Below are 25,857 nucleotides of genomic sequence, written 5' to 3' on the forward strand. Positions count from 1 at the left end.
AAAAACTCAAGCCACATATAAAAGAGCTTCTCATAAAGTCTATTCTTTCCATATCATCTCCCTGTTTCTCAACTAATTTGGACCCTTCACTAAGCCAAAATGTTCCAGGAACTTCCCCAGTAGAAAATGCTTGGGTAGGTTTCTCCTAAATTCAAAGCCAGCAACTGCTTTGCCTGCAGTAGCAATTACTTCTTTGTGAACAATACTGAAAGTAGCTCTGTCTGATTCAGGCTAGAGCAGGGATTCAGTGTCCCTATTAAATCCATAGCCCTAGGGTCTGCCAGGCAGAATTATTCCCAAGCTTTCTGACCCTCAGTGCCAAAGGAGATGCAAAATCCCATCAGGCATAGGGATTTGTCAACAAAACAAAGTAACCTCTACTTTTGTCTGGTTTGTAAAAACATCAAATATCTGCTAGAAGTACCACAGTCAATACCAGCTGTGTTATACAACTCTGACTTTACATCATGTAGAGATTTTAATTATTTTTTAATTTAATTATAAATGTCAAGTGTTATGATTTGGATGTGAAATGCATGCCCCCCCTCCCATGGGCTCATGTATATGAACTCTTGGCCTTCTGCTGATGATGATGTTTTGGAAAGTTGTAAAACCATTGAGATTGTGGCCTAGCCAGCAGGTGTAGGTTGCTGGATCAGGTGGGGTTGAGTTCTGAAGGTGATGTCCACTTCTGGTTTTGGCCCCAGCTATCTAGTTCCTGACTGGCTAAGTTAAAATGAGCTGAGCCACAGGCTCCTACCACTCAACCTCTCCAACTGCTATGCTTACCGTACCATGATGGAAACCAGAAGCCAAAACAAATCCGTCCTCCCTTAAGTTGTCTCAGTCAGGTACTTTGTAACAGTGACAAAGTACTTGACTGATTTCTACTGGGGACATTCCTGGAACATTTTGGGCAAGAAAAGTAACACAATCAGAATGCAAGGTTTTCTTCCCATACAAATAAGCTACATATAATATAGCTTAACTTATTAACTTGTTTCAAGTATTAGTAAAACATAAGCATAAAAGATTTCAAACTGAAACCATTACTTTAATTTCTAAAACAAATAGCAACGTGAAACTTACCACTTGCAGAATGCTGGAGACACTCTCCCAGTGTGCTTCCACAATATTAGAACCTCCATCCACCATGCCTTGGTAGCCCTGGAAGAGAAAATAAACATCCATTTTAAATCAGGTTGACTTTGTTCTACATCAATGGATTCATAAGTTACATGAAACAGAAGCACTCATGACAATAAAGCCAGGTTCTGGAGCACACAACTGTGAGAAGCCACTTCTGGATTATAAAGTATTAAATTATGAAAAAGCTTCTTAATCTTAATCTCTATGACTAGTAACTTCTACCCACACTCATTCAAATAAAGTGGTCTGCTTATTGTCAGTCGGATCCTGAGAATGAAAGGGGCTGCATCTGCTTTTCAGTGTTTATAACTAGCACAGACGTATGAAAAAAGTGGCTAATAACCACATTGCACATATGAAAGCAATTCTATTAGGGCCTAGACCTACCAAGCCAATCCAGGTTGCCTTAACTACAGACAAGTATGTTTACATACATAGCTGAATAACAACTCAAGTCTGCCTTCCTTCCACCTACTGGCATTTTACTGCAACTGAGGAGCTACTTTTAATAAACTACTATAATTTATAGATCAATATATGCTTTGGCCTAGAAGCACCAGATAATTACCTTTCAACTCTAAATCCAACTTGCTTTTTACCATAAACTATAAATTATGAAATGAAGAAATGTTCATTTGTATCAATACCTACATGACTTATTTGCTCAAGTGTTTAGTCTTTAAAAAAGAGGTTTCAAGTATTTAGAGTGGTTTGATCACCACAGATTATAATTGTGGATTTATAGTTCCTATATAGAAAAGAAAAAAATAAAATTAAAGCAGCTGCTTAAGTATATAGACTCATGCATAGATTAATGAAAAATGCAGATATCTTTATGGCTAATCGATTTATGAGCTTATACACAGAAAATGTACATTTCCATCGGAAATACACAGAGTGTTGATGTCTTCATCTAAATTCACATCCTCTGAGGCTGAAAGAAGACAGTGTTAAAGATGGTGGCACCAGGGTAGAAGATCCACATCAGGGCCATTCTGGAACACAGTTGCATTCACAAAAGGGCCTTGAAAAAACTTCCACAGGAAGTGCAACGGCCACATAACTAAAAGTCAGAGGACAGAAAGCTGTCCCAGCTTCCACACTTCTGAGGAAGTTGAGCTGCAGGTGGAAAAGCTGACATTGTCTCTGAGCTGGACTCTGGTATGTGTGTGACAACCAGTGTTCCTGTAACGGGGGAAATTGGGGTCCTGGGTGCTGCCTGGAATCCCAAGCCCTGAGTTTATATCTGCAAACTAACCTAAGAATTGGCAATTCAAGATTCAAGAGAATGATTTTTTTAATATTTTATTATTTATTTCACAGAGAGAGAGAGAGAGAGAATGGGCACACCAGGGCCTCTAGTCACTGAAAACAAACTCCAGACCCATGGGTCCCTTATGCATCTGGTTAACGTGGGTTCTGGGAATCAAACCAAGGTCCTTTGGCTTTGCAGGCAAAAGCCTTTAACTGCTAAGCCATCCCTCCAGCCCAAGAGAATGATTTTTAAAATACCACATTTTATTTGGATTTTACAAAGGAATGTGGAAAGGAGAAGGCTGGGAGGTAAGGGGAGATAAAGTGGAAAGAAGTATACCACATGGAGCCCAAAAGCCTATTCCTATAGAGAAAGAAGCCTTAGAATTTGTCCTTGGTAAGACTAGGTCACCTTTAAAATAGGTTAGGACATGAAAAGTCATTGTATAGTCCTGCACGTGGCTTCGGCAATCCAGTAATACAGTAACATGGTTTATTTAGCCCTCTGACATTAGTTTTCTTCAAGCCAAAGCTAACAGTACACAATTCACTAACAAACACAGCAGGAAGGAGACAGTTTAGCCTTCCTCCATAGTCACAGTTAAATCTACATGAGTCCTCCATGGGGACTCACTTATATAATTGGTGCTAGTGAAACTGCACAAGCAGGAGATAAAGTTCATGGTCTTTTTCTCTCAGTCTGAGTACATTAACTGTGACTGGATTATCTTAGACCATGGACATGGCATTGATGATTGTGGGAATTATTAGGACAGAAATGACATATGAATTTAGCATAAGAGCTGGCAGAGAGCAAGCTTTCAAGAAAAGATAATGTTCACCCTTGAAATTATTAACTCTATCCAAGAGATATAATGGGTAATGTTCCTATAAAAGTGGAGACAAAAATCATATGAATTTATCTTTTGTGAATCTGTGTAAGTAACTTGGCCAGAGCAGTAAGCATGCATGCATGTAAGTGTGAAGGCTGGTCCTAGCAGAGTGTGGAGGTAAATAGCTCCATAGAAGACAGGGCATGATGATACATATATCTAATCACCACAACTATTCTTTTTAGATAAATTAGTGGTTAACTACGTGTGGATTTAAAGGAAATTTTGATATACAAATGTTATAAGGTTATGTTAAAAACCTCAGAGATGTGCTTGCATGGCATGTGAATATCTATGACTGAAATTTGAAAAGCTGTTGGCAGAAAGTAGAAGCCAGGATCAGGAAGAAGAGCAGTGATATTTGTAAACAACAGTGACAAAAGGGCATGTCCCAAGAAAATCAGCACTGATATTGTCATATTTTTCAAGGCATCTCACCAGCTATCATGACACACACACTCCAAGAGCACAGGTGGTGCCCAGATTACAACATACCTACACAGAATTTACCTTCCTGCCCTTTCCTCCTGCTTAGAGGCCACCATAGAATACCCAGGCTGGCAAAGGGAAGTTCATACACTTCAGAGTAAAAATATAGAAGCTGAAAAGGCTTTTGTGAGTATGTTTTGTGACAAGCTTAGCATTTCTTTTTTTAAATTTATTTTTTGTTTATTCGTATTTATTTGAGAGCAACAGAAAGAGAAAGAGGCAGAGAGAGAGAGAATGTATGCCCCAGGGCTTCCAGCCACTGCAAATGAACTCCAGATGCATGCGCCCCCTTGTGCATCTGGCTAACATGGGTCCTGGGGAATCAAACCTCGAACCAGAGTCCTTAGGCTTCACAGGCAAGTGCTTAACCACTAAGCCATCTCTCCAGCCCAAGCTGTATCCTCCCCAGTAAGATGAATAATAGTTTTTTTGGCAAAGGTCTGATTTCAAAAATGATGCCAATGTACTATCTAATATATAAAAACCTTCTTTACTATCTATTAAGTCAAATCCCAATGCACAAGGCCTGAAACAAGTGAAGATGACATGCTGACAATTCAAGCCCTGGGCAGAAGAACAGCCTGGTATAAACTTGGCTTCCCAGACACAAAGATGTCAGGTGGAAGTGGCATGGAGAGCAGAGACTCTCAAGCTTCTGGAGTCACAGGGAGGGTGGCAAGGGATTAGCTTCTGGTGCTACTCTCAGTCCCTTATTTTCCTGTCCTAACAAGGCAGGACACACCTCCCACTACTGCACAACTGAAATTTGTGGTTTTCAGTAAGCAGTAAGATTAGCTAATTACTAAAGAACAGAATAGCTCCTAGCCTTTCTTCAGGGTGTAGAAGATAAGAGATTATCTCTAATTATATTTACAAATGACTATCCCTAAGTAACTCCAAACTGACAAATGTTTCATTCTAAAGATGAAAACACCAAAAGTTACCCATATCTAAAGGACTATAGAAATGATTCTTTATAAATCTGCAAAAATACATTCAAAATTAGTATATTATAGGCTAGAGAGATGGATCAGTGGTTAAGGAACTTGCTTGTAAAGCCTAATGACTGGGGTTTGATTCCCCAGTACCCATGTAAAGTCAGATGCACAAAGTGGCACATGCATCTGGAGTTCACTTGCAGCAGCTACAAAGCCCCAGCATGCCTATATTGTCTCTCTCTCTCTCTCTCTCTCGCTCTCTCTCTCTCTCTCTCTCAATACATAAATAAAATATTTTTAATTGGGATATTAGACCCACACATTACACTAAATACAATGGGACAATTGTTTTCTGCAGCCATGATGGAAGGACCAGGTTAACTTTATTAACTCTTGCTGCCCTAGCCCTGGGTTTCACCCACTTAAATCCCTGGCAGTCTGCTATGGACACATTTCCAGTAAAGCATGTGTTGGTCTTGCCCTTATCATCTCAAAAAAATTACAGCTTTTTGTAGGTTTTAAAAGAAAAACCCTATCTTACAAGAAATTAAAATAGTCAGGATTAAAAAAAAATAAGAAGAAAGAAAGGGAAAGAGGAAAGGAAAGGAAACAAAAAAATATTAAAAGAAATCAATAACTGGGTCTGGCTCACCAGGTAGAAGAGTTAGGTTAATCCATCTCCCTTCCCATCAATCTGGGAATGAAACCCAAGGGCTCTGCATGCACCACACATAGGACTGACCTAGATTTATTGAACTGCAAGTAACAGCCAGACAAAACAATTGAGCCTAATCAGGTGCCAGGCTTATACCAGAAATCCCAGCATTTTTAGGTTGGCATACTTCTCAGATACAATGAAATGTATGATGATGAGGAGGTACAAGGAAAAGAAGACCCTTTAAACAATCAATACTAATCGGTTTAACTGTTTAAGTCTGCTGATAACCTGGAAAGTCCTAAGCAAACTCAGAAATTGAACTATAAATGAATTAACATGCTAGTTAAATTACTAAACTATGCTTAAAAAAAGAATACTCAAAATTTTGTAAAGTAAAGAATTGTGGTCTCCAGTGAAGGTATCTTTGCCTCCAGAGGATATATGTCAATGTCTGTAGACATTTTTTTCTTTTTACTTTCATGGCTGTGTATGGTAGGATTGTTTCTGTTCCTGGCATGTGCTGAATAGAGGCAGGATGCTGTCCAATGTCCTGTAGTGTGTAGGACTTCCCACACCTACCCCTGAGTTAACCCATCCCAGATACTTTGGTGCTGCGGTTCAGAAAGAAATCTCAGTATGGAAACATGGCCTGAAGAGCCCAGTGAGAAAACAACTGGACACTAAATTCCTAAAAGGTGTGTGAACAAATCAATTCAGTAACACATCTCCTGAGTTCTGGATTTGCCTCTGGCTTCTTAGATTAAGCAGCTACTAGGTCTCTAGCCTGAGGTACATTTGGTACATTATGGTACAGTTCAGTCTCTGACTGGGTGAAGCAATATAATGAATCCCTTCTTATAATATTCAGCTGTTTCTGTTTCTCTGGAGATCTCTATTACAATGATGGAGAGAATATGTAAGGTTTACCTCAAAAGAAAGATCAAATATTCTTAGCACAGACCCACAAGATTTCTCAACTTTTGAACTGTGCAAAGTCTGGTCAATGTAAGCCTGGTGACAGTGAAATATTACCAGAATTCAGACAGCTTGCCACAGGACATGGGGCCAATACCAAAACACAGACACACAAACACAATGCCAAAATCTGAGAAAGCATAGAAAATTAACCAGCTCCTACATCAAAGATGAAACCCTCACAGATCCATCAGTTTCACACTTTCCTCTCCAACTAATGAAGGAGGAAAGGGGTAAAATAGCTTTTCATAGGCAGTCATCCAGGGATCTTGTCTGCCCTGGCAGGATTAGAACACACATCTGATCCAATGTCATCCAAGATGGCTACAAGCAACACTCCCCAGCAGCAATTCAGTAAACCTGATTAGGCTGACCCCTCCTGAGTCAGCTTTTTTTTTTGTTTTTTCAAGGTAGAGTCTCACTCTAGCTCAGGCTGACCTGGAATTAACTATGTAGTCTCAGGGTGGCCTCGAACTCACAGCGATCCTCCTACCTCTGCCTCCCGAGTGCTGGGATTAAAGGTGTGCGCCACCACGCCCGGCCTGAGTCAGCTTTCTGAGCCCACCAACCAATCAGGCCTCTCCTTTACACATCTAAGTCTGACAATAAGGCTCATGCTAACTGCATGTTTGGTCCACATAAAAAAAGAGCCTAACCAAATATGTAAGTCTCTTCTTAGTCCCAAAAATTTGTACTTTGGGGCCATCTGAATGCAAGTGTGCAAGTTTCTCTCCCCATTCCCAGCCTGGCTGGAAAATGGGGAGGATTTCTATTTATCTATGCATTTTCCTCCCTTGTTTTTGGATGCTTTCCTGTTTTGCTACATGTGTGACCTCTCTTTAAACCCTTTACTATCCCTGAACCCCTCTTTTGGCTTGGGCTCACATACGTGTGCACGCACCAGCACACCTTCTCTAGAGCCCTCTTGCCCTAGAGATTTCTCTATGTGAAAGAGATTATATCTATCTCTCCTTCTCTTCTCTAGGCAGGCTAGAAGACAGAATTCCTTTCTGGCTTGAGCCTTTTAGCTAGCTTCCCCCCTGGTCCCAACTCTCCCTAAAATAAATCTCATAACTCATAATTTTCCCCTTCTTGAAGACTGTGTTTTCAATTCATTGCTAGATTGTATGAGAATCCAAAAGTCTGGGTCTACAGGCCTAGAGTCTCCTGCATCTTTAAGGAATTTAATCCCTCCCTGGACCCAAAATCCTGTCTCACTAACAGCATTTAAACCAAACAGATTGGTCCTGACCACAGTATCTCAAAACTGGCAGCTGATTCTTTGTGATGGGGACTGTGTTGTCCATTTAAGGCTATTGGGCAGGATCTTGTTCTTATCCAATATATATACCAGGGACAATTCCTTATCCCAACAATGAGAATATTAAAAATAATCCCCCAGATAGGGCTGAATATCTTTGGGAGGTAAAGTCACACTCACACCTGGGCTTGTGAGTGACAAGCCTGAACTTTCTTTCAAACCCTGCCAAGAAGGAACATAGTACTATGGAGAAAAATCAACTGTCTGCAACTATGAAATAACAGAAATAACTTCCTTTCCTTCACACCCAGCAGAGTCACCACTATGATCAAGGCAGTGACTCATGAGGATTAGATTAGGTGCAAGACTTAAGCAGGAGCAGGGAAGACAGGGAGCTGTGGCAAGCTATTCAAATCACAAGGTCTCCTTGGGGCAACTCCTGAAGTGTTTCTAAACTGTTCAGAGCTGTTGCTCAGTTTGAAAACACGATGCTAATTTTAACAGAACAACTTCATCTGGGGCTGCTCCACTTCCAAACATTTTTTTTTGTTTGAAAACCACATTTAGTTATTAGGAACTGCTCAGTTCTCTCTGAAAATTTGAAGCAGAAATCAAAGAAGGAGGGAGGGAGAGAAGAGGAGAGGTGAGGAGGGGACCATCTCTGGGTGCACAAGCATGCTCTGAGATGAAAGCAAAAAAGAGTAATAAAAGGGTCCAGGTAAGAAACCGTCACTCAGGACATGGTTAGAGGGGAAAGGAGGCCAGTGCATGTGTGGCTCTGAGGCTAATATGCCCATTCCATATCACTAAGCAGGGCAGTGGATGGCAACCATCAGGGACTAGAGCCTAGAAATGGAAATTCACAAGTAGAATTTGACCTCCAAATGTTCCAAACAGTAAGTGATAAAAACAGTAGTATGGAAAACACCAAAGGTTAGACCTATAGTTCCAAGATTCCCCAAACCAGATAAACATTAACAAGTAAAACATAGCCAAGACTAAAATTAATTTACCTTTAAAAGCAAATAAAAACATGGCATGGGAGGAGGTTTCTCACTTAGGAATGATAAACAGATGAGGAAAGAATACAAACAACCACTTCACAATAAGACAATGGTTTAATAGACAGGAGGAATCCCACCAGTCCTCAGCAGCCACACTTACAAGGCAGGGATCCTGCATTACCTCTCCTGTGTGTAGCCAAGAATGCAGGAAGGGGTTGAAAAGGGGGCTTGAAGGAACTTTTAGAAATCACTTTGGCCAGACAAAGTTATATCTGTTATAATGGTCATCCCCTTTAACTCAGTTAGTGTCATACCTATGAACCAAGGTATTGATACAAATACTGATAGGTTTGAATATGAACAATATGAACATACATGTGTGTGTATGTGTGTGTGAGAGATGATTGTTAAAAAATGAGGACTAGGGCTAGGGAAATGGCTTAGAGGTTAAGGTGTTTGCCTGTGAAGCCTGGTTCGACTCCCCAGGACCCATGTAAGCCAGATGCACAAGGGAGCACATGCATCTGGAGTTTGTTTGCAGTGGTTGGAGGCCCTGATGTGCCCATTCTCTCTTTCTCTACGTCTTCACCCCCTCTCAAATAATAAATAAAATATTAAAAAAATGTTTAAAAAAATGAGGGCTAACCTAAACAGGCCAATGATACAGGAATCTTGGAATCAACAGTGAAGTACATCATGACATACCAATTTAATGCAATACATTATGTAGACACATAAAGTGATTGTTGGAATTTAAGCAGGCAATTAATAGTAATATCCTAATAGCAGGTACAAAAATACATTTGCTATAATCTTATTTTTTATGTTATTTTATTTGTGGGTTTTGTTATTTTTTTGAGAAGGGGTCTCACTATGCAGCCTGGACTACTCTTGTACTCTTCTGGCTCAGCCTCCCAAGAATAAAGCATTTTAAAAAGTATATTCTTTAGCTATTTTAATCATATTGTAAATTGAAGAATTAAATATGAATTTTACACATACTTCCAGAAATAAGGTGGTCCAAGGTATATTAGTGCCTTCAGTCAAATATTACTTATCCTTAAGTTGTCAGGACCTCAAATAAAGGGACAGGGTCATCCTTACAGTTTTTGTTTTTAGTTCTTTTGAACTTTTTTTAAGTTAGCATACAAGAGACAATGGACTTTACTATGGCATTTTCACATACTTTGTTCTTACTTGTTGCCCACCCCCACTCTCCTTCCCAGTTGTCTGGCCCCCTCTTGCTGGTCTTCTTCCTTTTCCCCACAACATCCCTTCTTCAGCCCTTCTATATTAAATGTGTTCCATTCTCTTCTGCCCCTTTACAATTTTCTTCCCTGACATGGTACCCTTTCTAGTTTGATGACGTACAACACACACCCACCCACCCTGGGATCTGTATGAGTAAAAACATGTACTGTTTGTCTCTCTGAGCCTTGTTTATTCCACTCAACATATAAGTTCTAGTTACATTATTTTCCTGAATCTCATGATTTCATTTTTAACTACAACTTCATTTAATTGCAGATTCTTTACCATAAAGCTAAGGCATAAGCAGACATTAGGCATATAATTTGGGTGTCACATTAATGATAAAAATCTTCAAGTGGCTGTCTTTTCCACTTCTGGTGTTTCTTCAAAATGAGCCATATTGGAAAGCACTGGAACTAGAGACAAATGTGACTCCTTTGTAATCAATGACCCTGTAATCAAGACCATGAAGTTGATAACAGAATGACTTGTGCTATCTTATCTCCTTTTCACCCTCCAGGTGCCCTGGTGCCCAGCAAAGGGAAGCAGGTGATGAAAGACCTGTAAGCTCTGGGCTCTGAGCAAGTGGGAGGTCAGAGAAGTCAAAGAAGCAGTAAATGGGAAACAAATACTGACCTCGCATATAAAGTACACTTTGGCCCCCACATATATTCCCATGCGTACAACAGCACGGACAGCAGCATTCATACCTATGGAAGGAACAAGAACAATTGTTAGTGAACAGCCTGAGGCTAATCACCAAGACCTGATAAATTGCATAACCTGGCCCACCCACATATCTATTTCCTAGTAATGAGATGAGCATGACACACACCTCCAGGATTATCATATGGAAAGATTAGGGAGCACAGCTCTTGGACAGTAGTGTATCAGCCATACTAGGGTTCATATCAGGATATGTTGTCATAAAAGAACCCAGGGCACTTTAGGTTCAGAATATCACTCCATGACTGGATGTGAATTTTTATTTTCTTTTTAAGAAACAGACTTCTATGTGGCCCAGGCTGGCCTCCTCCTTTCTCAGCCTCCTGAGTGCTGAAGTCTCATCTTTCACTGCCAGCCACTTATTCCATCAGGAGCAGAGATGCCCATCTTGCCCACTAACAGGGTAAACAGCTGACAGTTATGACCTGTATGGCCTCTGCCCATGTGGGAGGTGCAGGCCCCATTCACCCTATGTTCTGTATAAACCCAGCTTAAGCCCTGGTTCATTTCTCTCACCCTTGTTTTGCTCTTTCTCTCTCCTCTCACTAGCCCTTTTACGTTTCCATGGGCTAAACCAATATCTATTATGACTCTTGGACAACATTAAATCTCATCATCTGATCTTTCTCTGCAACTCTGCCTGGCTACAATATAAGCTGGACAATGGGTCCAAATGGCCTGAAAAATGGTACTTTTGATTTCCAAATTGTCATGGATTTTGAAAACTTCTGCCAATGTACAATTCCTATGACTTCTTAGCTTTCACCTAGGAGGGCCCCAATACCCATACTGCCTTTCAACTCACCTGGACTGTCCTTCCCCTGGGTTTTAGAGACAGCCTCCACCTATTTGGTCAAGCTCTCTCTACTGTCCCTGGATTTGTTGCTCAGCATACTTTTATAATATGTAGATGATCTTTTGCTCTGCTCACCCTCTTTTTCTCTATCTAAACTACATACCAACAAACTTCTTGACTTTCTTGGATCTAAGGGATATTGAGTTTCTCCCCACAAGCTCAACTTTCTTTAACCTAAGTTAGGGACCTGGGTTTTCTCCTTACCTCCATCTCATGACAACTGACCCTGGACTACAAACAACATCTTCATTACCTCTCCCTGCCTACCTCTAAGGAAAAAATACTCTTTTGGGGGAACTTTGATGGGTTCCTTAAATAGTGGATTCCAAACTTTGCTTTCCTGGCAAAGCCCCTTTATGACAAAGCTAAGGGACACCCTCATGAACCCCTAACCCTAAGGTAGAGAAAGATGCTGCCTTCTCCCACCTGCTCTTGGAAGCTCTAGCCCTTGTACTTTCAGACCTTCAGCCACTTCTTTATTCCACAGGAAAAGGGTATGTGTGGCAGTGGGAGTTCTGGGCCAAATGAAGGGTCCATCCTTTGCCCCTGTAACTTATCTTTCTAAACAACTAAAAGCCCTCTGTCTGGGATTGGCAACCATGCCTATGTGCTCTTGCTGGAGCTGCTTTTCTGGCCCAAGAGACACAAAAATTCACTTTTGGGCAACAATCCACTGTCCTCCTCCTCCCCGCAAGGCTCAAAAATAGAAACACTATTCTCAAAACTCACCTGTCTAAACTGACTTCCAAACTTCATCTATCCTGGCCCCAGCTCTTCCCTCTTGCCTGAGCCTGAATCAGAGCTACTCTCAGTCCCCCTACTTCCTTATCCCTTTTGAATTCATGTATGGGCGCCCCTTCCTGTTACATAACCTTCCCCTACTACCAGAAACTCCTCTCCATGGGTACTTACTAACTTTTGCTTTTACCCAAAGTCTTCTCTGGTAACATGCTGACCACCTTCTTCCCCAACTATCAGAGGGGGCCACAATTCTCTTATTTAACCCTGAGATCAAGTCTACCTTAAACAGTCTTGCCCACAGGAACTCAAGCCACACTGGACCAGACCTCATCTGGTGATCCTAACCATTCCCATGGTCACAAAGCTTCAGCGTATCTCCAGTTGGATCCACCTGTCACAGCTCAAGAGAGTCAGGTCATCTTCATCCTATCCTACCTCATCCAGGGATAAATACACCTCCACCCCAACAGGCCCTCTCAAACTTAAACTCTCTCCTGTTCCTACTCTTCCCTGATCCTAAAATGCTCCTCTTGAATATATTGATGTCCCTCTGTCTCTTCTCTCTTGCCCCAAGCCCTCTATCCCTCACCTCTGAGTGCTCATCACCTCCCTGTGCCTGGCATTTTAATGTCATAGTTGTTGACATGGATTAAAAAGTCCCTTAATTCTTCCTTCTGTCCTCTCATGAAGTGTGTGGAGCCCATTTCCCTCACCTTCTCTATAACAGATGTCACTAGCAACTGCCTCAAAGCTGTCTCAGTATAGAGATGGTTCTAGGAGTCTCTGTTGCACTCAGGACCAAGTCATAACAGCATGCTACACTGGAACTGTCGGAGGGTGCTCACTATTGATCTCACCACTCTGTCACCTCTAGCCACCATGGAACTGCCTCCTCATCACCTGGCCTGAAGGGAGACCCATCAACCACATTATCCATCCTCTTCCATAAGAACTCATCGCCCCTACAATCAGCATGAAAACATTACAGAAGAGATCATTGGGAACGTTAGGTCAGGACAGGCTCCCAAGATGGAGTCAACAAGGTCAGCAGAATGATGACAGAGGCATAAGGAAGTGAATTAGCCATATTCTTCAAGAAACCACCCAGTCATTATCCCTTCCTTGCCTAACAATGCCCAGGTCATGGTTTCCTGCCCCCTTATCTCATAAGTTACATGGTCACTGTTCTGGTGTCACACCCTAGCTATTTTAAATGGTTAATGTAATGATTGCCCCTAAAGAAACTTTTCTACTCATCTTAACAAATGACTTCTTTTTCCTTCCCCCAACTGAAAAAGCCCTATAAAGCCCACTACCTGAAAATTCAGGTTGGCTGTGCTCCTCTCTGGTGAGTCAGCCCTGGCAGCTCATGATTTTCCCAAATAAAAGGTTTCATCTTTGCCTCGGAGTGGTTTGCATCGTCTTGGTCACTCCCAAACTTAATACTAACACCATCAATGGTTCCAATGGACCATTTTCTTAACACTTCTTCCTGAGTCTAGCTGTCTCCATCTAATATTACCCACACAAAATATTAGCCAGAATGATTAAAGACAATTTGGGTCATTTGTGCTTTTGCAAATAGCTTATAAACACCTAAACCACTGAAACCTCCACTCCTTGGAAAACTTGCTTTGACACAGCATTGTCTTCCTATGTGAAGTCTCGTGTTTGTTGGTTCATCTTGCATTAACATGTTTGAGAAGTTTTCTCCATCAATAAGGCTGTTGTATTTTAAGGCAGACATGTGTCAAGCTCCATCAAGCTCCAACTCTGTGTTCCCAGGACTTGTGGATATTTGGGAATGGAAATCTTCTACCTGTGTGGTGGCACTGGGACATTCCTGTGTTTGAGCCTCTGCCCGCCCCCCCCCCCACACTCCAACATTCTTATACTTCAGCCTCCCCATCATCCCAGCCTGAACTCCCCATGGAGGCCCTGCATCCTTCCAGCTTCTGCACCTCCATGAAGAACTTCCTTCTCCCTGGCAGACAGAGCAGCTATCTGCTTTACATTCAAACCAGTGTTGGTATGGACATCTTTCCAGTGGCAGGAATATGTATGCTTTTGCCCTTACATTGTGGCTGCAAGGTTGAAAGCAACTTTCAAAGCTCCTGCATACTGACACTGGATCTAGGACTTCATGCTCCAAACCTGGGCAACAGGTAATAAAGCAGCCCAGTGAATGTCCGAGCCCTTTTGTTACTCTCCCCTCTGAAGATCTCATTTCCTCAAGGTCTTTCACAAAGGCATGATGGGAATGTAGAAAAGGTATGTAGAGAAGAATAGCAGAATAAATGGAATTGCTAAAATCTATATGTGATACAGCAAGAGAATGAAAATTTGCATCTACTCAAGTTTCACAAGGTCCTAATGCCTCCTACCAGCCTCCTCCCCTTATGACTTCTAACTCACCTGGAGAAGGGTAGCATTCTGTCCAGCAATTCAACCAGAGCTTGCAGCAAACCTGCGCGCCCCTCCCTACCACCACAACCCCACTTGCTTTAGCACAGGTGACTGGCAGGTAACCACAACCTCTCAGCTTGAGCCTTGGATTTTGAATTTCTCACAGGTTCCTAGTTGCCCAGGGAACCTCACTTGTAAGAGGCACATCCCTAAACCCTGGAGTGTTTTTTTTTTTCACTTTCAAATTAGCATAATAGAGTTAGACCCCAGTATTCCCTAACCTATCCTTTTGATAGTATTCCTCATCACACTAACAGCTTGAACACTCTAAGCTAGGTTGAAATCTTCCTGGGAAGACTGCTGAGGTCCAGATACCTCCCAGGAGGGCTGAGAAACCTGGGCACTGAGGAGATTGATTAGCAAGAAGTGACAAGATTAATAAATGACCAAACTTCAGTTTAAGCTCTAGTCTTAGTTAACTTAAAAGTCTTCCCAGTTTCCTCTATCATGACTGTGCTTGAGAACTGCCAGAGGACAAACAGTTCCTGGGAAGAATGCCTGCTAAAGTCATATTTTTATTTCTTCTGGGGACAAGGCCTGCTGGGATTTGAGGCTGTGCCTTTGAACTGAGGTGTAGACAGGGCTGCATCAAGATGGGCCCCCAACACTGAAAAGCAGAGGAGTAAGAGGAGTCTCAGGAAAGTTCTTTAAGGGGTGAACAGGAAGCAAGGAGGAAACAAAGAAGTCAATAGGGAGCCATGGATTCCCTACAATTTGGGTTTTACAGTCTCCTGGGTAAACACTTGTGTTTCATCAATTTGCTTATGGCTGTCCTCGGCTTTGGACACCTGATCCTTTGAGACAAAGAGCAGTTTCTAGGAATGCTCAACACTCAAACTACTGTTTTTTTGGTTTTTCTCATTTTCCCCTATCCCCCACCCCCTTAACAGTTCCAGAATGGTGGAGTTCATTCATTTTGGTTTGGTTTTATAGTTTGACCTAGAGTCATAGCAACATTCATGAATGTTTCCATGGAAAATGTCATCTTCCTACCAAGTAAGAATGCTACTATTTGGAAAGTAATCTCTTCATAATTTGGCTAAACTAATCCCCAGTTCACAAGGAAGGCACAGTCTTGTTATAAGAACCAAAAGCAAATGAACTTTGAAATAATTACAGAATAGTTAAATGGGAAATGTGATAATTAAATGCAATAGAAATGGAAGGCTATGAGTTATTTTGATACTGCAATGGCTCAAAAAGCTTCTTACAAACCTATAGTGCAGGTAAGAGTGGCAAGGCAACTTCTTTCTTGAGACCAAAGAGTCTTTCATATGAACAGGCTGACAAAGTAGGTAAATATTTTTTCCTGGCTGCTGGGAGGTAGACATCCTATTCTGAAATTCAGCTCAGATAAGACTTAAAGAAATTTTTTTTTTGTTTATTATTTATTTGAGAGTGACAGACAGAGAAAGGGGGGGAGGGAGGGAGAATGGGCGCTCCAGGGCTTCCAGCCACTGCAAACGAACTCCACACACTTGCGCCCCCTTGTGCATCTGGCTAACATGGGTCCTGGGGAATTGAGCCTCGAACCAGGGTCCTTAGACTTCACAGGCAAGCGCTTAACAGCTAAGCCATCTCTCCAGCCCTCAGATAAGACTTAAATTGTGAGTAATTCAAAATGATACTATTTGAGATAGAAGGGCAAATTATAATCCTGTCCTCTGTAAATTAGTATACCTATTAAATATTGAATTAAAAAATTTTATTATAATTTAGATTCTTCTCATTATTGCTTTTGTGATCTGAAGAGTGTAGTCAGCCTCCTCATTTAACCCTTTTCACAGTACTTGTACCTAAACATTTACTAATTTTATACTTAAATTTCCTTTTGAAAATTTAGCCAGATGGCCCACTCCTACTTGTCTAAAAAACCAAAGTGAAATGTGCTTCATTCTTGCTACTAAAGCTCTTCTTTCTATTAAAATAATGTGGGAATGAAGTGGGCAGATCTCAGGGGAAATCATGGCTCCCTCACAGTTACCAGGCCGTGGACTCAGGTCCAAACTACCAGGTCAGGTTTCAAGGTCTGGCCAGATTTTCAGGTAAGCCCATGAAGATATTGTCACTTTTCTAACCATCTCATACACAGGTTGAGTTTACTCTCAGCCAGGGGATTTGAGGATACTTTATTGTCAAAACAGGGGGAGACCATGTGAATCCTGTTGTTCCAGTTTGACAGAACAATAAGCAATAAACATGATAAGCAAATCAATTATGTCCACAAGTAGGGGCAGGGAATTTAGTTCAGTGGTATAATGATATCCCAGCAATCAGGCAGCCTTTAGTTTGATTCTCAGCAGCAATTACTTAATTATTAAGAATTAACTTGCCGGGTGTGGTGGCTCACGCCTTTAATCCCAGCACTCGGGAGGCAGAGGCAGGAGGATTGCCATGAGTTCAAGGCCATCCTGAGACTACATAGTGAATTCCAGGTCAGCCTGGACTAGAGTGAGACCCTACCTCAAAACAAAAAAACAAAAACAAAAACAAGAAGGACATTAATTCCCAACTAATATCCATTTTTAAAGGGCATAACAAGCAGACCAGGGCATAGAGATTTTGAGGAGGATGCCATAAAGTGATAACAATGACCAACCAATAGCTTAAAGAAGCTTCCCTGTGTTGTGTGAACAAAGCACTGAAGAAGGTAAGGTCAACTGGGCATCTGGAAGAAAATACTGCAGGCTGGCAAAGGGCCAAAGGCTAGAGTATTCTGGGAGTGTGCTGTAGTCCCATATCCAGAGCAAATGTCATGACCAATGTCAGTTGTACCCTGCATATATTTAAAGCCTTCACAAAAACATGCAGGGACCTTTTCATTGCAGGAAACAGCATGCTATCCCTGTCTCTTTGACCGTACTGTCCATTAGGGTACCCTATAGCCACATGTGTCTTGCCCAAATTGACCTATGTGTCAGAACATACTAGATTTAAGTCTTCATGTGAGAAAAAAAATCTTTTCAATAACCAGTACAATAATTACATATTTAAATAGCGAGTTATATACATACATACATATACACATATATAATACAGAATTATATATGTACATATATGCCCATTTTTTCTATTTCTTTTACTTTTAATAATGTGGCTATCAGATCACTTCAATATAAAATATATGCTACCAATGCAAGTTTCATTCTTATTAGATAGAGATGCTTTCCAATCTAATAATTAATTAGTGTGTAATGTATTGCACACATCTGGCCACATAGATCAACACAAAGGTCTCATTAAACACTGGTAAATACTCTGTTCCAAGAGCTGATAGCACTGATATTAAATTTATTTTATTATAATAATTATCACTGTAAACAATGTCTACTCGTCAACTTCCCTGGATCGACCACTGACATACTATCTTTATTCTGCTACAGTTGATGAGCTCCTATCCATCTCATGTACCTACTTACTTATAATCTTCAGTCTCCTTCAAGGTTTGTACCTGGGTGCACACAGGATCCTGTCACATGCTACAGCTGATCTCCTAGCCCTTCATCTGTAACCTTTCTCCTCAGTCCTTAAACTCAGACTCCTTGGCTCCTGTCCACTTAACAAAGTGTCCATTATCAGAGGCAGCCAGTAACCTCCACAAAGGCTTCTCGGTTCGTACAAGGCAATTCTAAAGTCCATATCTGGCTTGTACTAGGACCTCAACTAAGACCACTTGTTCCCACTCCCCCCCCCCCACCGTGACTTCCACTCCCTGACCTTAGGCTACTTCCTGCTGGCTTCTCCCTCACATTTCAGGGTTCCCTGGGCCTCTGTAAAACAGCAGCATTTTCCCAGACACAACTGCCTTCCCAGCTCCTAGCTGACTCTGAGATACATAGTCTATTTGTCTTTCCTGACAGTGACAGAAAAAAAGACTCCATGATTCTGCCTAAGGCATCACCCAGAGGACAACCTGTTCATGAGTGAAATGATTATGTTAGAACACTAACAATCTGAAGAGCAGGAACCCAGAGCTGAAAGTAACAGACAGAAAGACTGCCTGAGGTTACTATACTTGCCACTCTTCATCATTTCCTAATCAGGAAACTTTTAACTGGTGTCACCTACATATACAACTTTAGGTAATAGACCTATGTTAACATTTTCTCGGTCAAGATGATGGTTAAGGACAGAAGATAGTAACCTAGAGCTACTGGGATCGTGTTGTCTTAGAGAAGCCTCCTTAAAGCATAGGTTTGCAAGCAAATTGCACCAGTAATCCTTAACTGTGTGTTTCAAAATCCACTTAGGTGAAGACCAACATCAGTGAACTCAAGTCCAATTTCTCCCTTCATTTAGACCTACTCTGTCAGCATCTGCCTCTTCACAGCATCCCTGAGGTGGCCCTAAGCACATTAAAGATGGAGAATGTAGCAAATGTGCTTTAAAGGGCAGTGCTGTCTTTATTCTTTGACACTACCTACACACTCCTTTTGCCAGAAGATGTTGTGTGATAAGAACTAAAGAAGGAGGAAGGGAGAGGACAAAGATGGGTGGACCAATTTGATTGCTTCATCTCACAAATGTGAAAGGAGACCCTATGAGAGCTTAACAAGATAGCAGAAGAGCTGGAGAGCTTGCTCAGTGATTAGGGTGCTTGTCTGCAAAGTCCAACAACCTGCGTTTGATTCCCCAGTACCTATGTAAGCCAGATACACAAAGTGGTGCATACATCTATCTACCTATTATTTATCTATATCTTTCTGCTTGCAAATAAATAAAATTTTAAAAAAGAAGACAGCAGACCAGGAGTCAGGGACTATATATAAGTCTCCTGGATTCTCTGAATACTATTGTGGCATGTGTTGATGCTTCTTTCACCACATAAACACAATTACCATAATTCCAAACAAAGCACAGGATGGCCAAGCTGCATAAATGGAGTAGTGCTGAGGAGGAACCCAGCCTCCAGGAAGAAACTACACAACCAAGAAAAATATAAAATCAGTCAAAGCTTGTTGAAAAGAGTACCTCAAAACTGACTCAACCTTTTTCCTTAACAGAGCCATCTGTTTTTTATCCCTATGCACATTTTTAACACCATCACGTGGTGACTATGGCAGTGAGTGTGTTGCTTTGTATCTTCTTTAGAAACATTCATTATTTTTTAAATTTTTATTTATTTTTATTCATTTATTAGAGACACAGAGAGAGGCAGAGAGAGAATGGGCATGCCAGGGCCTCTAATCACTGTAAACGAACTTCAGATGTATGCATCACCTCGTGCATCTGGCTTATGTGGGTCCTGGGCAATCAAACCTGAGTCCTTTGGCTTTGAAGTCAAACACTTTATAATCACTGAGCCATCCCTCCAGCCCCTACTTTGTATCTTGATGATGTCCGTCAGCCCGTTGCTGCCTTATATATGTATTTCCAATTTTCATTGTTTCTGACAGTCCAGCACATTAGTATAATTTACTTAGATAGCTGGGTGTGGTTGTGCACACTTTTAATCCCAGCACTCAGGAGGCAGCAATAAGAGGATCACAGTGAATTCAGTGTCAGCCTGGGATACAGCGTAAAGGTCAAGCTCAACATGGGATAGAATGAGACCCTACCTCAAAAAAAAATTATTTAAATCACTCTAATTCATGTATAAAAGGCTTGTTCTCCATCAAAAGCTGCACTTTACTGTAACTAAAGAGGAAAACATGCTTTGGGTTTCCTTGTTGTTTTGTGTGTTTAATATGATGAGATGTTTGTTTTCATTTTCTAAAGTCCATCTAAATATGTCGGATAGAAATATTCACATAGAATAGGATGGGCTAGGAGTAGGGGTGTAGCTCAGTGGAAGTGTTCACCTAGCATGTGCAAAGCCCTGGGTTTGATCCACAACACATTAAGTAACTGAAAGTAGTAAGTAAATAAGTAAACAAATAAATAAATGATGAAGTCATACAAAGGTCCTACTCTGCATGCTAATACACTACAATTCTCACATATTGCTTCCCAATATTTTTATTGCCAAAGAAATTATTATATTTTAACTTGAGAAGACTCTGTTAAAGAACATGTATGTAGAGTATAAGGATAGTAAGCCCATCTATCCTGCTACTGTTTACTAAGTCCCTTTGCATGTTACTGGGATCTCAGGTTTCCCCCATATCCTCTGATATACCAAACTCCAAAGATGCTTAAGTCGCTTCTGTAAAATGACAGATGGCTACACACATCCTCCATTACCCTTTAAATCATCTCTAGTTTACTCATAATATCTAATATTCAATATAAATTCAATATAAATACTACGTAAATTGGTTAGGTAATAATGGAAGATAAAAGGCCATAGATTTTAGTATAGATACCATTTTACAAAGAGGTTCAATCTGTGCTTTACTGTACTTACAAACAAAGAGTGTATAAAGAGGGAGGGAAGACTGTGTAAAATAAAGGAACCAATTCAGCACACCCTGTCTATGGATACTTCATGCTTCTGGCTACAGGACTGAAGTCCTTGTCTTGAAGCATTAGTAATTCTCACATAATGCTCTCAGGCTGAAAGAGTACTTTAAGAAATATTAATTTATTTATGAGAGAGAGAGAGAACAGAGAAAGAACGGGTGTGCCAGGGACTCTAGCCATTGCAAGCAAACTCCAGATGCATGCGCCACCTTGTGCATCTGGTTTTACCAGAAAGCAAGCGCCTTAACAATTAAGCCATCTTCTCAGCCCTGGAAGGATACTCTTGGTTAGTGAAGGTTTAATTCAGCAAAGATAGTTGGAAATCCAGAGTCCTGATACTCCGCAGTGCTGATTCCAGGTGGGGGGCAGTCAACAGCTATCTGCTATGTTGGGTGCTGGAACTATGGTTTCATTGGGAATTATACTGGTGAGAACACTATCTCTACATCTAGCCATGCAACCTGCCCCTAACTAACACTTAGCTCTGTAACCTCAGTTCATCTCAAGTTCACTGGCTCCTGAGTCAAAAAGGGTAAGTTAGCATTTCTACTACATAACAAGTAGTCACTATCTGCCAGCTATTCCTACTGTGATTAGAAAGTATATAAAATCTATATTGATTTTCATTAAACATTGTATTAATGTTAATGTCAAGAATACAAGGACTGAGGGCTGGAGAGATGGCTTAGCGGTTAAGCGCTTGCCTGTGAAGCCTAAGGACCCCGGTTCGAGGCTCGGTTCCCCAGGTCCCACGTTAGCCAGATGCACAAGGGGGCGCATGTGTCTGGAGTTCGTTTGCAGAGGCTGGAAGCCCTGGTACGCCCATTCTCTCTCTCTCTCTCTCCCTCTATCTGTCTTTCTCTCTATGTCTGTCGCTCTCAAATAAATAAATAAAAAATGAACCAAAAAAAAATTTAAAAAACAAAAAAAAAAAGAATACAAGGACTGAGCCCACCCTAAGCATTCCACGCGGAACCTTGCACTGGGCCTGCTGCCTCAAAACATGAATCATTCTTGTACATGACACAATCTTAGTCACAGTAAGCCTATCTATCTAACAATGTGAAACTTTTTTTAGGCTAAAGTAAAATTAAAGAAATTTCAATATTATTATATGATGCTATATTTAAATTCCTTTTGGGGCTGGGGACACTATTACTTTTTGTATTGAGTGATATGGTGCATGATTTTAGCCATCTTGATGGCTATTACTGTAAAAAGGCATTTTCTACACCACTAAAAAAAAACTCCCCAAAGATCCTCTAAAAGAATACTCTGTAAACTTTCTAGTAAGATGGGTTCTGTTCACTTGTGAGCCATGACTACATTGAAGAGACTTACTGAGAAAGATCCAATAAAAAGAATGGACAAAATTTGGTGGGGAAATCCTATAGAGCATGGCTTAAATCCTGTCACAACTAACTATGTACCTCATGGCTATGTCCAAGTTTTGTTTTTTTTTTAATGGGTCTTTCTCACTCACATCCCAAATGAAGAAGTCCATATCTTGGAGCATTGTAATTAGGCATAGAGATAAGAATTTTAAAGATTTTTGCATAAAAAAGGTACAAAAATACCAGTTTCAGTTATTGCAGTATGGAGTTTTACTATAATTTCACATCTGATTAGAAAATTTCCTTTGATATAGGAGTTGAATGTATTCTCCTTGATCTCTATTTAATAAACAAATTTCTTTTTTCAGGGAGAATCAAGTACTATTGGGATCAGGATAAAATGGTGAAGACTAGGGAGATGGCACAGCAGGTAAAGGCTCTTTGCTTGCAAAGCCTAGTGGCCTCCTCCTGATTCCAGAGAACCCAGGTAAACCCAGATGCACAAAGGAGCCCATGCATCTGGAGTTTATTTGCAGTGGCAAGAGACCCTGGTGTGCTCATTCATTCTCATTCTTTCTCTCTCTCTCCCTCTTGCAAATAAATATTTTTTTAAAAAAACGATAAAACAAAGATTAAGTGTACAATAAATACCATCCAAATAATAATATACCCTAAGAGTCGAGTCTGGAAGTTTGTTACTACTAAGTCCAGACCCTCTGAGTGTGAATCTTGGCAAGATTTCTCAGAAATGCATGCACTCTCTCTAACAGGTTCAAGGTAGTATCACTACAGCACAGGACTGTTTACACAGAATCTAAGAAGGAACTGGCTTCGACTTCTCCAGTGACAGTGCAGGTGTAACAAGTCAAAATGGATGGTACTTGAGCTAACAGCAGTTCTCTTACTATACACTAACCAAGCACCATTCACAAGCAATTTTGGTTTTCAAAATACCGTTTTCCACTGGAGAAAAAGCCTATGGTACTGTTCAAAACAATCTTGAAAGCCTGACCTGGCCTGGTAGCTTACAGTAAGCAGTTCCGCTCCTAAGGTGAGTTTCTTCACCCTCCTTTGCCCTTGGCAAGGTGTTCTGGACAGATGAAGTGCTTTTGAAGCCCTTCCACTTTAATGGGCGGCCATTCTGGGTCCCAGGGCGAACCCCAGTAGTGCATGAGTGCACATCTTCAGGGGTTTGAGTAATCCGCGTGAAAGTTATCTCGTATTTCACCTTTCTGTTTATCCAGTCCTAATCTCTGCAGTATTGACATTGTTTTTCTCTTAGAACCAGCCCTCCACAAGGAGTGTTTATACTGGCGACCTCCTTACTAGAATACTAGTCCCTCAGCAATCTTGCTGGGGTGGATGAAGGTGAGCCGGATAGAGTGCCATGTGGTGATCCGTGCTACCCTAGGCTCCTTTAAGAGACCTGAAGGGTAGGGACACTGAGGGCCTTCACGCAGCGCTCCCGAGATGCTGCACCCGTGTCTCGGGGACCAAGGGATCACGATTTGCGCGACGGGACTGGCATCACGTAGGCAGCCACAGCGGGCGGGGCGGGGCCCACAGCCATGCAACCTGCCGCACCCGCCCCACCCAGCTCAAGGGCAAAGGGAAGGTCACCCCGGAGAGTGGACAGAAGGTGAGGGATCAAACCCTAAGCCTCTCTTTGTGATGGACAGCCTTAAAACGAGAGAAAACGCTGGGCGAAACTCGGGCCTTTGCACTCCTCTGCCGCAGGGGGAAGAAGGGAAAATAAAACCCAATCTCCTCTCCCGGAACCACGTGTGTCTCCAACCTCCGCTATATCTTAAAGGCTCTGAGGGCGTGTCGGCCAGGGAAACGCTGATGTAGCGTCTGCGTCTTCACGGGGGAAACAACGTGGATCAAAAAACCCCAAGGACTGGGAACCCCAGCGCCCCACATGCACCCGCGGGCTCTGGCCTCGGAGCTGCCGAGCCACCCCGCCACACGCACACGCACACACACGCGCGCACGCGCAAAAACACACAGACACACATGTAAAGTTTTAAACATTCTCATCCAAGAGCCCCAGCAGCGAGTCCCCTCCGAAAACCAGGGCCCCTCCCGGGGCAGAGGGAAAGCTGGACTCCACACCCGGAGGGCTGGTGACTTGCCTGAGTCCTGGCTTCCTGGTTTTCCCCTTCTCGGGGAGGCTGGCAGGGAGGGCCTCGTGACCCATTTTAGGTTTTAGTTTTGTCACAAGCCGGAAGAGGACGGGAGAACACCTTTTAAAAACCTCCCTGGCTGAACACGGGGCGCTGCCTGGCCGCTAAGACCACAGGGAGCTGAACACTGCGCGCCCCTCCCTGCCATGCTCTGCAGTGCAGCGGGTGGGAGAGAATGGGCGGGAAGCGCCGCTGGGACCCCGACCCTGGCTTACCACATTTCAGGGAATTTGGGCGGGGGTGGGAAGACAGGGCCGGTTGAGTGTTGCGGTGTCGGAGTGGTCTAGGTGTCTTAGCTTTCTTTGGCAAGGATGCCTGGTCCCATCCCAAGACAGATGGCAGAATCACCCTCGAAGGGGTTCTAGGCAATGATATCGCCTAGCTCAAAAAATAAACCTGGAGATGGAATAATGATTGAGCTTCTGAGTGAAGGCATCACTAGGGCCATATATCCCTCCGCACCTCATAAAGCTATGAGGGTCCGGTTCCCGTTGCCCCTGGGACACTCCCAACGTTTTTGCATACAGGGACTTCTTCCTGCTCCGGCCCACTCATCCCCACTCTCCCCCGTCATATTCCCCACGCTTTTGCGCAGTACCCCTCTATCCCTTCTTCCCGATCCTCCTCCCACAATGGTTCTCCCCATCTCCGGGCCCAGTTACCCCTCCCTTCCGTCGTCCTCCCTTCCCGCAGTCTCCAAGAGGGCAGGCGGAGGACCCTCAGGCGCGCACCTTGGGCATCCCCGCCGCTCGTCAGCACACCGATGGCTTTGCCAGCCCCAGAGAGGTGCTCCAGGAACCTCGGTAAAGAGCCCCTGCTGGGCGCGAAGTCGGTGTCGCCCATGGCTTAGGAGCCCGAAGCCGGACAGCTTAGGTGCGCAGCAGTCAGTGAGGACCTGACCCGCGCGCCCCAGCCTAGGAACTGCCGCCCCGCCCGCGTCTGGCAGGAGCCGCCCCCGCCTAACCTAGCACCAATGGGCGGTGGCGATGGGCCCGGCTCGTGGGTGGGTGGAGCCTGTCGGGAAGCCGTAGGAGTTGGAGCGCCGCAGGGTGGGTGTGGAGGATGGGGAGAGCCCCACAGCTGCGGGGATTCAGCGCAGGGTGCCATTCTAGGTGAAGTGGGGTGCGGGATCCCATAGCAAGTGGGGGATGGAGGGACTATTGCTGTGAGGGGAGACTGCAGGGGTTGGGAGTGCAGAGCCGCTGGGGGCGAGTTCCACAGATGGGACTGGAACCTCGCGTGGATGCTGAGTCTCGTGATGGAAATCGCACCCA

At 42.6% G+C, this 25,857-nt stretch overlaps 1 protein-coding gene across 4 annotated transcripts in view; it reads right to left on the reverse strand.

Moving 5' to 3' along the window:
• Positions 1-25,511, reverse strand: part of LOC101610726 (phosphofructokinase, platelet) — a 74,292-nt gene extending 48,781 nt beyond the window's left edge. For 3 of the 4 annotated variants that reach the window (XM_045151906.1, XM_045151908.1, XM_004662207.2), the window contains exons 1-3: positions 25,315-25,511; positions 10,509-10,582; positions 1,090-1,167 (exon numbers count right to left, since the gene is read on the reverse strand). In XM_045151906.1, coding sequence (XP_045007841.1) covers positions 1,090-1,167; positions 10,509-10,582; positions 25,315-25,426 — 264 coding nt within the window. In that variant the 5' untranslated portion in view covers positions 25,427-25,511. The remainder of the gene's footprint in view (positions 1-1,089; positions 1,168-10,508; positions 10,583-25,314) is intronic. The other variant, XM_045151907.1, reaches the window with a different exon arrangement.
• Between the last annotated feature and the right edge of the window lie 346 nt (positions 25,512-25,857).

This window comes from Jaculus jaculus, chromosome 6, assembly GCF_020740685.1.
Source record: "Jaculus jaculus isolate mJacJac1 chromosome 6, mJacJac1.mat.Y.cur, whole genome shotgun sequence".
Lineage (NCBI taxonomy): Eukaryota > Metazoa > Chordata > Mammalia > Rodentia > Dipodidae > Jaculus > Jaculus jaculus.